Consider the following 15,152-nt stretch of genomic DNA (forward strand, 5'->3'; position numbering starts at 1 on the left):
AGATGAACATGAGTGGGAAATCAGAGGGGCGGGAGAGAAGAGAGAGAGAGAGAGAGAGAGGGAGAAGAGAATGAGGCAGAGAGACAGGGAGAGAGAGAAATTAAGCAACAGTGTCATATCCCAACAGCAGAGAAATGCATGCCCAAACACAGGCCAGCGGACAGAAGTAATTTCATTTTTATGCATGATTTCTGTTCCCATAGAAACACATAGAGTGGGAAGGATGAAGAGGGAGGGAGAGAGACAGGGGGAGGGAGAGAGTAAGAAGGCCAAGAGAAAGAGGAGAGCAGGGAAAATTGTTTTCCAGTTGGGTGTGTAATTGTTCTGCATGCCCTATAGCGGTATAAGACGCGCTTATTAAGTTTGTGCTGCGAGGATCATCCCTCCATGCAAGAGAAGACAAGAGGAGAGAGAGAGAGAGAGAGAGAGAGAGGGAGAGAGAAAGAGAGAGAGAACAACAGATGAAAATGAAGCAGGTAGGCATGAGTTGAAGTTTGTGGGTTGAATTTTTGGTCGTCATCTCTGACAGAGTGATGGTCAGATTTCAGATGGTCAGACGGTTTTCTAGGATAGTCTGCACAATATGACTGACATCATTCGTCAGACTTGTACACGGCCTGGAAAATGTGCTTCAAATATCGCTTCTCTCTATCTAAAGCACGTATACACACATAGACAGGCAGACAGGCAGACAGACAGACAGACACACATAGCTTTCTGGCTAATTTTCTCTCATATGTCCATCATGTTTCTTTGGTCCTCCTCATGGTTTCTGTCTCCTTCTCTTCCTCTTGCTGTTTCTCTCTCTCTCTCTCTCTCCATCACATGGTTACTCTCGTTCCCTCTCTCTCCCTTTTGTACCTCTTCTCCACTCTTCTTCTCTGTCATCCAACTTTTCTGGCTTGTTCTTTGACAGTTTGGAATCATTAGTGTGTGATAAAGGTCTCCGCTGACATGAGATGTGGGGAGACGGGTCTGCGGGATCAGACGGTGTCACGCCGGACCCGATCGTCGCCATCACTAATTCAGCCCCTAGCTCCTCTGCCTCTCCTGCTCGCTCTCCCTCTCTCATCTGTTCTTCTTTACCTCTCTCTCTCTCTCTCTCTGTCTCTCTCGCTCTATCTATCTCTTTCTCTCTCTCCTCTTTCTCTCCACTCTGCCACGGCCTCTTCATCTCTCTCTGCCTCCAGAGTCAGCTTCCCTCACTCTCACTGTCAGAGCCGTCCATCTGTCTCGCTGCAAAGAACATGTGTGTGTATGTATGTGTGTGTGCTATCTGGAAAGGCCCCCGAGACTGCAGCTCCAAATATTTGGGGATGACACTTCTATATCCAGTAGCCTGTAGTTGGGTGCCTTATGAGCCATGAATGGTTGTTAACACAGTTTGGGGTGCGCTCGGGTGACAGGTGTCGCTGGTGGCCTATCGCTCCTTTCTTTCCTCTCCTGTCCTCCCCTCCACCTCCATCTCCACCTCCCCACCCCAGCCTCATCGCGCCGTGCCAGTCCTCTCCCCGGGAGAGGCAGATACCACTCTGTCAGATATGCTGTCAAATTGGTCCCCAAGATTTACTGGGAATGTGGAGCCGAGTGGGGAAGATTGTGTCTGGGGGCACCGGGGCCTCATCCGCCGCATTTTCTGCCCAAATAAGATGCAGCCAAAGCCCGGGAGGGCAGGTATCAGGGATGGACTCATAGTCCCCCTGAAATAGCTGCAGTGTGTGTGTGTGTATGTGTGTGTGTGTGTCTGTGTGTGTGTGTGTGTGTCTGTGTACATGTGACTGTGTGTGTATATGTGTGTGTGCATGTGTGTGTGTGTGTGTGCCCCTGTGACTGTGTGTGTCACATGTGTGTTGGCATGTGTGTGTGCCCGTGTGTCTGTGTGTGTGTGCATCTCTCCCTCTCTCTGTCTCTATCTCTCCCTCTCTCTTGCCTGTAATGGCGTGAGATCGGAGGACCCTGCTAGGACCCAATTTGGGGCCTAAATGGAAAGATTCCCTGAAATGAGACCCAATTACACCACACTCCAAACCCAATCACAGGCCTCTCAGTGCACTTAATGCAGCCAACAGCTCTCCCACTCTCTCTCTCTCTATACCTCCATCTCTCCCTCCATCTCTCCCTCCATCTCTCTCTCCATCTCTGGCTGTGGCGTGCGCTGGGAAAGGCAACCCGGTGGATGTGGCTCCTATTAAGGACCCCGCCATGGATCTGATCTGCAGGCATAACCCCCTCCCATTCCCCACCTCACCAGCCTAATGGTGGCACGCCAAGCAGTCATTTTGGGGGGGAAATAGGTGCCAGAGGTACTCTAATACACTGAGAGGCAGGAGGGAAAGAGCACTAGCTGGAGAAAGAGAGATAGCAGAAAAGAGACAGGGAGAGAGAGAGATAGCTGGAGAGAGAATGCAGAAGAGAGTCAGAGAGAGAGATAACAGGAGAGAGAGAGAGGGTGATAGCAGAAGAGAGAAAGCAGAAAAGAGAGTGAGAGATAGCAGGAAAGAGGTAGAGAGCGATAGCAGAAGAGAGAAAGCAGAAAGGAGAGAGAGATACATAGAGGGAAAGAGAGTGTCTTGTGCACTGGTGTGCATCTCTGTATGCTACACTACATTTTGGTCTGAAGCAGGTAGCAGCTTGTTAGTCAGCGTATTAGTTTAGTTACTTATTTATAATGGAGTCTGAAAATACTCTGGAATTGTGGACACTGAGTGGCAGATACTGGACTCGCTCCCCCTGTACTTTGTCATTATTTTGGTTTGCTTTGGCCGCTCTTCTCTGCCGGTTGCCGTTCCAAGAGAAAATTGAATCCCCCTTCTAATGTTCTTACCAGCCCTGCTTCGTGGAACCCCTGCCTGTCAGAGAAGTTCAAAGTGAAGTGGGATGGCGATTGCGCAAGCATGTTGATTTATTTGCTCGCCCTGAAAGGAGGAGAATTATTGAATTTTGCCTTTGAAGTGCTTCAATTCCACAGAACATAATGTGCTGTGCATCCCTCAGTGGAGCTAATGAAATCCGTGGCTATATGGCTGGCCGGGAGAGTAAAGATATGATGAATGTTCGTGTTTATCTGATTGCCATGATGATTGTGTGCGCTCGGAGGGCTGTTTACTGTTCACGCAGCTCATGAGGGACTATGCGGGGAATAAGTGGCCTGTGTCCGTGTGTCTGTGTCTGTGTCTGTGTGTGTGTGTGTGTGTGTGTGTGTGCGCGTGTTTGTGTGCGTGTTTGTGTGTGTGTGCGTGTGTGTGTGTGTGTGTGTGTGTGTGTGTGTGTGTGTGTGTGTGTGTGTGTGTGTGTGTGTGTGTGTGTATGTGATATCATGAATGTATGGAGTGCTATTTGATGGGGGGAGGGGGGTTGTAAATGCTGCGGGATTGGGGAATTTGTGTGAGAGCGGACTGAGGAAGTTGTAAGACACTCCTGACTTGTTTCACTGCGATTGGACTGCCATCATTCCGTAGTGCATCACAGCCATTGGGTATTACAGGCCACCCATGATATCAATGACAAGCCTCAGCTCCTTGCCGCTCAGCGTAATTCCAGCGGAATCCAATAAATCCGTTCCATCTGGTTCCATTGAGCCAGAATTCCCATCTATCTCATGACCGCTTCTCGTTTCGGAAGTGTTTGTGGATTTCCATGGCCGTTGGGACGAAGACTTGGTCACCTGTAGTGGCACAGCTACCTGTGACCTTGAACTGTCTGTTGGAGCTGACCTGTGCACCTCTTTCCCGCCTGCTCTTATGTTTGGTGTGTTTTTGGCTCTCTTCCCTTGCAGATTCGCTCGGACAAGGACAAGTCCAATCAGATTCGCTACAGCATCACGGGGGCGGGAGCCGATCAGCCGCCCAATGAAGTGTTCCAGATTCAGCCGGTGAACGGGAAGATGTCAGTCACCAGGCCCTTGGACAGAGAGGAGCGCTCATTCTACCATGTAAGTACCTCACCAATCCAAGACATACATGCATGTGTGCATTATGATCACATCCACGTCTGCACTATGTTTACACAATCTAGAGTGACAATGATGTCCCTTGTTTATTGTCGCCAGCACTTAAACAATAAAGTTGTCTATGACATATGGGACCTCCAGGTCAGAATGGTAAGCAGTTCATAAAAAAACAAATGTAATATCCTCATACAGGTAGATTTATCCTACTGAAATCTAAAGACTACTGTATCAATCTTTGCAGGCAACGTGCCGTAGGACCATGTGTGCACACAATCACACGATCTACTGTATGTTTGAAGGTTTTTCATCCGAGTTATCAGACATGACGTAAGCACATCGTACACCCCCTCTCTTCATAAATCTGAATGGGGGTCAGCTATACCAAAAAGACAGGTCGAGACACAACTTAAAGTGGTCAGATTAGCATGTCCATCTTCCAGGTAAACCTTCCCAATGGAAGGGGACTTGTAACTTGAACTTGAAATTCTCTTGCTGCACTTCCTCCTGGAATCAGCATCCAGGTGTGTCACGTCTGTGTACAAAGCTGAAATAGGACTAATATGCTAAATAAAGCAAAGGATAAATTAATATGCTCACAGCATTTTCTCACCGTGGTCATGCGCTTTGCAGTTTGTGTCGTTCACTGCTTGACCAAAGAATGAATAAATCATTCAGGCTGTTGCGCAACAACGTTTGTGCCATAGTGGAGTCGCAAATAATTTGTGTGACGATTTAAAAGACGTTTTTTTCGATTATCAAACTGATCACCTTTTCTTGCTGAAGTATTTAAATATGAGTAGAGTCAATTTCGTTCATTACATTATTAAAACCTGACATCACTGCAAAACACATTTCACTGTTGGCCTACATGCTGGTTTGTCTTGGTGTCGGCAATCTACAAATTACAATTACTATGTGTATGCCACACCGAAGCCATGCACAGAGGTATGCATCTTTTCCCGGCATGTATCTTTTCATAAATATCGTTTTATGTGGAGAAAAGTGCTCAGCTTGATTTTTGTCTCCGTTGATACACGTGGCCCCTTGTGTATTATTTTTCACTCTTTGAATTTAATTAACATCCCCCCTCCCCTTCTAAAAAAAAAAACAGTCTCTCACCAAGTCCTCGGTGTGAGGGTTGGGCTTGTACTCCATTCATTATCCATTTTGGAGCTTTTAACTTGTTAAATTGATCAGCGCCTTGTCGGGAGATGATATAAACGTCACCGTCCCACAGAGGGACAGCGGGATGCCCTCGACAAAGGCCGGCTCCCGCTGTCAATTACAGGCGTTAGCATAGCACACGTCGTGTTCGGAGGAGCAGGGGAGGTGCGCACACATTTGTCGGGGGCTGTCTCGGCTGTTTAGTCCTGTTGTGTCAGCGTGTTTTGATGCGTTCCCACTGTTTGTTTTTGCGGTGTTGATGTCAGGAGGTAGGAGGCAGAGATCTTGTTATTAAAACACAAAACATTTTCATAACATCTCAAAAGGCGATCCGGAACTTGCCGCCGACAGTCTGTGACAGGACTCCCGTAACTGATTCAAACCTAACGGGGCAGCGGGTGAGAAAAGAGACATCACACATACTAATTAATGAACCAGGAGGACGTGTAAACAAGAAATGATTTGAGAGAAGAAAAACAATACAAGACAGGGGGATGGGGGCGATATCGGTGGTAGATTGTTTGAATAACAGGAAAGGAATGAGTAAACAGAATGCCTTCTCTTCTAAGTTCTGTGTATGAGGCTGTTGTTGCATTGCATTGCCTTCATATAAATAGTATAATATAATATATGTATAAATATAATATAATATATAATAATATAAAAGTTTGTGCTCTAAGTGATTCATAATAGCACCACAGAGCAACAGTACTCCTTTCATTTGGTATTTAGTTTCCACAGAAGTCTTGTATAGGATATGTTCAGTCATGCTTGGCCACACATGCTTGTCCTGAGGAAAGAAGGAGCACAGTACCTGTATTGATTCATTGCTTGATGTAAAATGTGCTCACCTGTTTCAATTGAACACTGCAAAAGCAGTTGAACTAGCCTTTGTCAGGCAGATTGGCATGCAGAGCACTAGTACTTTAAGGCCACTGTCTTTGCCTTGAGGTCATTTCCGTCTAACTTTCCATCATTAGTGGCACCAAGACAGACCATCAGCAGGCAGTACTGAGTACTGAACATGCATTATTTGTCTCACCATTCCCCAAAAACAAGGGGAGGTTTTGTACAAAGGTAATCATGCTAATTCTCCCCGCAGTGAGTATAAATGATATGTTACTGTGTCGCAGGTTTCGCCAGTATGTAATGTGGCTACGACTGCATTTTCTTATTATGGCCCCTTTGGGAGGTGCCAGAACTGACCTCAGACAGCGTCCCACAAGGCCTCCCCCTAATGGCTGTACTCATTAATGTTCATAGCTCCCCCTCTCACTCCTTCACCCCAGTCTCCCCCTGTTCTCGCCACACAGGAGGCTCTGGTGTTTTTACACTCCGCTGGGCCTCCACTGTCTGCCTCAGCCTCCAGATCACAGGGAGTTACAGGAGAGGCACTCTACCTACAGCGGGAATCTGCTCCAGGCACCGCTAACCTTTCTCTCTGCAGTCCTACCTGACAAAAAGCATCTCCCTGGTCTAGACAGGTCGGATGGACAGAAAACTTTTCCTATCTTTTTTTGCAAACAGCCTCTTGAGCACGCTACTTAAACCCCTGCTGGAGTTAAAGTATGGATTTGCTTGAGTGAGAGGGAGATGGAGAGCGGAAGAGAAAAAGAGAGAGAAAGAGAGTTGAAGAGCGATTGCAGCCTCCTTGTGCCAAGAACAGTCTGTGTATTTCCTGCACCACGAGATTGAGTGTTAATGTTCAGTGCTAGGTTGCTATGGATCTTGTCCCTTTCCAATCCCATGGCTTTTTTCCTCTGGCTGTCCTGTTCAGCCTCCTATGAATAAAAGCTGAAGGAAAGAAATGATAAGATATTATAAGGAGGACTAGGCTGAGGAGTTTGATGTGTATTTTTTGGGGGGGCTGGATTTTCCAGCCTTAAACCCGAAAATAATTCCTATTCAAAAAGAGAAGATAGAAAGAATGATGGGAACATGAAATAAGGTCTGCCTTAGACCAGGATTACTCTGTGCTCTTTATTCTGCGATTGGTGTTCCCATACATGTTGATGCTGGAGTAGATATTATGCAGTCAGAGAAGTGGTAGGCACTTTATTATCCACCTCTCACCTGCATGAAAGGAAACAAACAAAATAAGTAACTAAATAAAAGCCCCAAAGCCCCATCACATTCAAACTGAAGTGTCCAATCAACAGTCCACAGAAACACACAGTTGCTTTTATTTATCTCGGTGTGCAGCCTGACGTGAAGTGGCTCAGGAGTTTGTCAGCAGTGAGCACTTTGTGTTTCTCTCGTTTTATTTTGTATCACCCCCCCCCCCCACACACACACACACACACACACACACACACTCTACCTTCTCCCCACTCTTCCCTTGGGCGTTTTTTATTTAAGATAATAACTTTAATTCTGGCGCCGAATTACATTTCCGTTTCTTTTAAACGCAGCGGTAATCTTTGACTTGTAATGTTATTGAATTACCCAGATCCGAGCGGTGTGGGCGATAACTTTATCCGTACCAGTCAAGAGTGCCCAGGCTGCAGTCGCCCGCCGCGGATATTGGGTGCACCGGCAGATCAGACAATTTACCGAAAAAGTAAAGTCAAATTAACCTCGACGAGACCTGCCGTTGCAATTTTCTGTGGGGGAGGAGGTTGGCTGGAAGGGTGTAGAAGCATAGAGAGGATATTCATCAGTTCATGTGCGGGTGTGTGTGTGTGTGTGTGTGTGTGTGTGTCTGTGTATGTGTGTGTGTGTGTGTGTGTGTGTAGTGTGTGTGTAGGAATGTAAGGGCGGTGTGCTATTGGTGGAGGGAGGGAGCTCTGGGGCTGGGTAAGGGTGAAGCAGCTGAAACAATCTCTTTTCTGTTTCTGCTACAAAGGCCACAGCTCTGACAAGCGCCTAAGACTTCTTATCTCCCGTCTTTCGTCGTTTCCTCTCTCTCTCTCTCTTTCTCGCTCGCTCTCTGTCTTCTTCACAAGTTCACAGTCTAGTTCTGGTGAACATGTAGGTTTTTTTTTACAATAGTCAGAGCCGGTTAAATAATGTATTCATTTCTGTATTAACAAGTGAGGATATGGAACAACCTCACTGGGCTTTCACTGTTAGTAATCAGAGAATGAATACACAAAATGGAAATTAACAAAATAAAACATAATCCGGTGTCTTCCAACTGAATTACTCAGTAGTTAAACTGTTGTATAGAAGCAATATGACACAAGTGACAATGGGGTTGGTAAAGGATATCCTCACAACCTTCGGATGCCGATTACCGAAACACAGCCATGAGGACATTCTTCACCTACCCCATTCTCACTCATGTCATATTGCTTAAATGAAAGAATGAAAGAAATGAAATGAAAGAAGACTGTGTGTGAGGCCACAACCTGCTGAAACATGGTGGTGGATCATACTGAAACTTTCCACTGACAAGGCTGGCATAGTTTAAAAAATCCACAGACACTTAACAAAAGCTCAATACACGACTACTTTAAGCCTCACATTAAGGGTGCTTGGGATTTGTTTTGAGGTATGAGTAATTTTCATCCTCATATAAGCAACGTTTTCTCATGGCCACCTCCAGTCTGTATTTGTCATACCCACCTGGCTCTGCGAGGCTCACCTTGAGTTTGAACCAAGAAGTGCTTCAAAGAAGGAGCTACGGTGACAGCCATGCTAGCAGGTGTTTGTTAACCAAAGTATGTGGATGAGTAGCAATGCCATAAGGGCAAGGGCTAAGAGGTGGTGAAGTAGCAGTGTCTGAGTTGGTGGGAAAGAGTTTGGGGGAAGGGGTGAAATCTTGAGTGGAAAATAGGTTCTTGAGTTTCACGTTCCCTGGGTCTACTTGGACTCCTGGGAGTATCCTTTCACGTTCACAAGACCTTTTTTCCTTATTCAAGCGATGAATCGGCTCCGGACTTCTTTTCTTGCCTGTTGATGTTATCTCAGGCTGGCCTTTTCAAAAATGTTATGACTAATTTAAAAATTCTCAATAGACAACAGGCATCAGGGTATTGATGAATAAATCATTTGGTATTGATTCATACCTCATACCTGCTTTGTCTCAGAAGTCTTTGTAGTTTCCGTGATCAGAGCTATCGGTTTCCGCTGTCAGATGTCGACGTTCCAGGCAAAGACAGAGGGGATGTTATTTATGGGGTAATATTGTGGTCGTTTAGGCTCATGTATATTTTCTGCTCTTTATTCAAACATTTTGTTTTCATTTTTCATGTCGTGGGAGCAGTGGCTTCCTGTCGAGTCTTCCTTCAGAGGTATTGATTTCAGCGTTAATGCAATGCCAAAACTTTGTAGTGGAATCCAAGATTCATTAGAGAGACCGCTGGTTCTGCAACAGCAGATTCTCAGAAAAAAAGGACAGAGAGAGAGAGAGGGAAAAACAGCAAGGTCAGAGTTAACAAGCCACAAAGAAAATGTGGAAATCCCTCAGAAATGTGTAAAACTCCGGGCAGTGTTTGAGTTTAACAGGTTTTGTATAATACACATTTAATTAGGTGAAAAAAATGTATTAAAGTCCTTAACTTCTTTTTACTGTGACATTATGTGGTTTGGTTATTAGAACTGCAGGAAAGATATATCATAAAGATGATCTTTCTAACAAAAAAGCTCATTAATTGCATATTTTAAGAGGCTGTCAGTAAAGAGGTGAAGTATTATGTGATGGTTTATGTGACAGGGGTTTCATTTTATTATTGTGGTGATTTTTCATGTATTATGGGTTTGGCTTGTTTGCCAGTAGAGCGGCAGCAGCACATGCCTGAAGTCATCCACTGAGTTAGAGCCACTGACATAGGCACTTAAAGCCTTGTGTGTTTGTGTGTGTGTGTGTGTGTGTGTGTGTATATGTGTGTGTGTGTGTGTGCGTGTGTGTGCGTGTGTGTGTGTGTGTGTGTGTGTGTGTGTGTGTGTGTGTGTGTGTGTGTGTTAAACTTTGAGTATCAGTTTTAATTTGTCATGCAGTGCGCAATAGCTTTGTATACGCATTGTATATTTGCAATTGGGCCTGCATATGTGTGTGTGTGTGCATGCGTCTGTGTGTGCCTGTGTGTACACGCAGACGGTTCCCACAGATGGAGAGATCCTTTGTTTATTAGAAAGCAGATTCAGCCGGGCTTAGTGGGGAGCCTAGGGAGGGGCCGCTGTAGTCCGAGCTCCCGCCAGCCTCCGGTGTGTTTGTCCTCCTCTCTCGCTCTGACGAGCACAAGTCAAACTGGCACATCACACAGGCCTGTGTGCCCAAGCGGGAGCCAATGTCAGAGCAGGCCCTCTCTCCTTCTGCTCTCCTCTTTGGTCAAACAAAACAATGTGACCACAACATATGACCAGAACTAACTAAGTATGTGTGTGTGTGTGTGTGTGTCTGTGTGTGTGTGTGTGTGTGTGCACGCGTGTGTGTGTGTGTGCACATGTGCATGCACCTGTGTCAATGATCTATTTACAAGTTTACCATTACGTTCGTTTTCATGCTAAAAGCTATCAGGCCTCTGTGTTTCGGGTGCATGTAGCCTAAAGGCAATCGACTATCTACTCCACTTTTTTGGAGCGTATATGTCAATCAGTGCATATATGCCTCAGAGCATGACGAGGACTGTCATTTAGCCGCTTGTGTTGCTGTCTGTCAATGTGAGCCTTAACATACTCCTCTCTCTTTCTCTCTCTGTCCACCCAGCTGCGAGCACATGCAGTGGATATGAATGGCATCCAGGTGGAGACGCCTATCGACCTCTACATCAACGTCATCGACATGAATGACAACCGGCCTGAGTTCCAGAACCAGGTCTACAACGGCTCAGTACCAGAGAATGCCAGACCAGGTAAGAGTAACCACAAGAGAGAGGGACCAAGGGGACAGAAAGAGAGAGAAAAGACAAAAAGATAAGAGGGGAACAGAGAGAGTGAGTGTGGGGGGACACAAAGAGAGTGAGAGAAGGAGACATAAGGACGTCTCAGTACCAGAAAAAAAACTCCAGAGCAGGTAACAACAATCACAAGAGTTAGAGAGAGAGACCAAGGGAGGAGGGGACAGAAAGAGAGAGATGGAAGAAAAGACAAAAACATAAAAGAGACAAAGAAAGAGAGTGAAACACAGATGGGAATGGAGTGATGAAGGGAGGAAACACTTCAAAGCGCGGTGGGGAGGGCAGAACGGAGGTGATCTGTTGAGAGATTAGAGGCTTTATCAGGAGCAGCTGAGAGAGCCTGTCCCGGGCGTCTCCCACTCCCTTATTAACTGCAGCTACTCAAATAGAAGGCTGTTTGCTATCTCCTAATTAGCACTTCACACTTGGCCACTGGAAAATACATGGGCTTTAAATGTATTCTAAATGGTGTGATCAGCCATCAAGAGGAACAAGTGTGTAGGAATGAAGTGGAACAAAGTGAGAGAGGGAGAGAAGGTATGTATGTATGTATGAAGGGGTGCAGTTAGGTTTGCCCCTGGTGTAATTGGCGTCATATGGAGGCCTATGCAGAGGACTGCATACACAAGGCTGCATTGTGTTGACCGCCCCCTTAGCCAGCGCCTCAAAATCTGGTGCTGTGTTTCGACCCCCCAGAGCAGGTCCCACGCCCACAGTGGGCAGGTGAGCGTGCAGGAATGAGGAATCCTGGGAAACTGGAGGAGAGGTCTTCGCCTCCGGGGGGTTGGGCTGCAAAGCATCTCTCGGGGTCCCGTGGCCCTGCTGCCGAGCACGCGGACACACCTAAAACACATATAGCTTGATTTCCACCGCTCCCTGACATTCTGCCCGGGGTTCCAGTGCGGCCCCTGGGCCTCCGGCTCCGAGGGCAGTGCTGATGGACAGCCAGGGCTGGGGTCAGCACTTAGGGGGGTTTGCTCCCCTGGCCTCGTGCCCCTCGGCTCCCTACTGCAGCAGGGCCAGGGCCCCTCAGACTTGCCCTCTGCAGGTCTGCTTTAAGCAGTCATTCTCATAAAGCTCATAACATGAGGGTTTAAGGTTTTGTTTTGATTCACATTTCAAACTGACACTCAAAACCACAAAAGGAATACATTTTTTTCTGAAGTTATGCCTTCCAAGAATTATGATTCAAAATAGGATGACCTTGGTATGGCTGATAATAATTTATTAGTCGAGTTTCGCTACAAAGAAATGTATCAGGAACCAAAACATCACATGTTTCTGTGAGTGGCTGTGTGACAGAATTGTAGACTAACCATTTACCATCTACTTAATTATTTTCAATCTATGCTTGCAGTCAAAAGAGACCATAAAATATGCTTATTATCCATCTCTGCATGCTGTTATTCATGAAATGAGCGTAGTGGAATTTGTTCAGCCCCATTTTCACAGTGAAATGTGAGATAGAGAGAGATATTTTTATAGTTAAATGTGTGATGGAGATAACAAGTTAAAAATATTCTCCCGCCATCTGTTGTCTGACTTCATGGTGATGAGCTTAAACAGTCCAAACTTGTGCCTTTTCTCTAATTGACTGCATTAGGCAATGAGTGCTCATTAGGCTAAACTAACCCAGAAGTACAACACATTCATGTCAATTCACAAACACATTTGGTCTTTCTCTCACTCTCTCTCTCGCTCTTTTTTCCTTCTCACTCCCTTTTTCTCTATTTGACACCTTCTGCCTTCCTGTCTTGGCTCACTTCTGAACCTTTGTGTGTGTGTGTCGAGGAGTGTGTGGAAGGATCTGTGGACATCTGGGGGAAGTAAAGTTATTTTGTGAACTTGTTGTTTTGGTACTGGGAGGCTGCGCTGGGATAATGATCTCTGTCAAGGCGCAGACTGTTGCATCATGGATGATGAAATTGGTTCTTATGGCACTCGGAAGTGCTGTGGATAGGAAATGCATGTGTGTGTGTGTGTTGAGTGTGTGTGTGCGTGCGTGCGTGTTCGTTCACACTTTACCCTGTACTTTGTGTTCTCTATTCACTAATGACCAATCTCATTCCATGCGCCTCTAAGATAATTGGGTTTAAACTTTTATGTGCAAACTTAACACGTTTTTTTTTTGTCCTCCTTCCTCCTAAGTTGCCATTTTTGTTTCCTCTCCATAGTTATTCACAGTCACACACTTCTTCCTCTGCTATTTATCATCCTCAAGACTATAAAAAGAACAGAACAGAACCACTGACAGCACATCTGGATAAGATACACGCATGGGCCCCATCCCTTTTGCATTTTAGATTTCCTTTCAGCTCACTGACTTATCTTCCCCCTGTCATGAAGACGTGTTTACACAAGGTCTGAATAGGTGTAAAAATGGTCTTAAAGAAAAGCTCCGCACTGTCTGTTTCTTAAGGCATGCACGGAAGCCTTTAGGGAAAGAGCAGCACTGGGAAAAGACAGATGACAGCATGAAAGGGGGATTTTGAAAGAGAGCAAAGACAAAGGCAGAGGAGAACTTTCTGTGAGTGTTTGAGATGGTGGCGGGTGGTGCATGGGAAGGCAGGGGAGTCGTCCCTTGTGCTAAGGAATTTAAGTGGAGCCCACTGCTGAAGAGCACAGTGACCCCTGGTGGAGGAGGTATTCACTGCAGTGTTCTCTCCCTCGCACACTCAGACTTCTCAGTTTAGTCAGTGTGGTGAGAATCGATAATTCACTTGCTTGATGGAATATCATTTTGCATCTTCCTAAAGTCAGTCAGTGTAAACATTAGTTAACATGAGTTTTTCCCTTTTCATTTCCTCTTTTGAAAAAGTTTTAGTTTTTCTTAGAGGCTGAGAAAAGGCACAGATATAAAGGCGTGGGTCTGGGGTGTGTGATTGGACGTTGAGGATTAAATGTAGCATGGTGAAAATGATGGAAGTGAGGTGTAATTTTACAGCCTCTGGTTTTTATGAGCTCCTGTGCCGCCGGAGACTAGGACAGATGAGCTGGGAATCCTGCCCAGCGCAGTAGGCTTCTCCTCACCCCAGAATCACCTGTGCTAGACTCTAGATAAACCCACACACACACACACACACACATACACACACACACACACACACACACACACACACACTCACACATACACATTCATTGATTTGCAATACTCAGAGCGCATGCATGGTCTTAGCTCAAACAGAGCTTTGGTCGAAACTGATTATATTGGATGTATACATTTATTCACATACATGCGCACACACAGTCACAAACACACACACACACACAAACACATACACACACACACACACACACACACACACACACACACACACACACACACACAAATGGACCATCAGTGTTGGTCCAAAGTGTTGAGTTCTTGGAGTTTCGGAGTGTGGCCTTGACTGCGAGTGTTGCGTGACTCACGAGTCTGTGGTGGACAAAAAAAGAGAAACCGTTTTGAATTTTGAGCCCCAGTGGTTTCAGTGGAAAGCCAATTACAGAGCTGAATTAGTTTCCAAATTAAAGAGTCATTTGAGGGACCGGGGACCTAATCCCGTCAGGCACGGTACAGGACGCCCATACAAAAGGTCCCCATTAAGCTCAGCTAAGAGGCCTGTTTAATGAAATTAACACAGGGGACATACACACACCAGCACGGACGTCGTGCAGGCATCTCACACACCATCGACTCCGACAGAGGGGTGACCGTCATCACAGACGTGTCTTTCATCCCCCCCGTCTCTCTCTCTCTCTTTCTCTCTCTCTCTCCCTCTCTGAAACTCTCTTTGCATTTAATGCTCTCATCTCCTCTCTCTTTCTGTCTCTCTGTCTCCCCACTCTCCTCGGGCAGTAGACAAATCTTGCTTTGAGACTTAATGAACTTTGAAATAGAAGTTGCAGTTACAATTATCCACAGTCCAACTATGTCAGTGAAATGATGGGCTCCATTCGAGCAATTAGGTCTGAAGGGGGGAGTTGAAGTGAACCGAGACCTCTCTGTAAATGACCTAATGAGACGGCACTGGTAGAGCTGTAGCTGTTTTGTTTTCTTTCTGGTCATCCATGTTTTTTTTTGTTGTGTTTCTTTTTTTTTTTTTTTTTTTTACTCTTTGACACTTTGAACTCTTGTTTCTGTTATGGCTGAGCATTTGTTTGTATATACACATTGGAGAGTGAATTCCCTGATGGGAACCTATGAAGAGAGTAGCCCA

At 45.8% G+C, this 15,152-nt stretch overlaps 1 protein-coding gene across 1 annotated transcript in view; it reads left to right on the forward strand.

Annotated features, from left to right (window-relative positions):
* The window catches only part of LOC308377008 (cadherin-4-like), a gene marked incomplete at its 5' end in the record, with an annotated part of 304,531 nt that overhangs the window by 229,465 nt on the left and 59,914 nt on the right, over positions 1 to 15,152 (forward strand). Inside the window, 2 exons of the mRNA XM_080853540.1 lie at positions 3,776 to 3,931; positions 10,764 to 10,908. Coding sequence (XP_080709666.1) covers positions 3,776 to 3,931; positions 10,764 to 10,908 — 301 coding nt within the window. The remainder of the gene's footprint in view (positions 1 to 3,775; positions 3,932 to 10,763; positions 10,909 to 15,152) is intronic.

This window comes from Sprattus sprattus, assembly GCF_963457725.1.
Source record: "Sprattus sprattus genome assembly, chromosome: 16".
In the NCBI taxonomy this organism is placed as follows: Eukaryota; Metazoa; Chordata; class Actinopteri; order Clupeiformes; family Clupeidae; genus Sprattus; species Sprattus sprattus.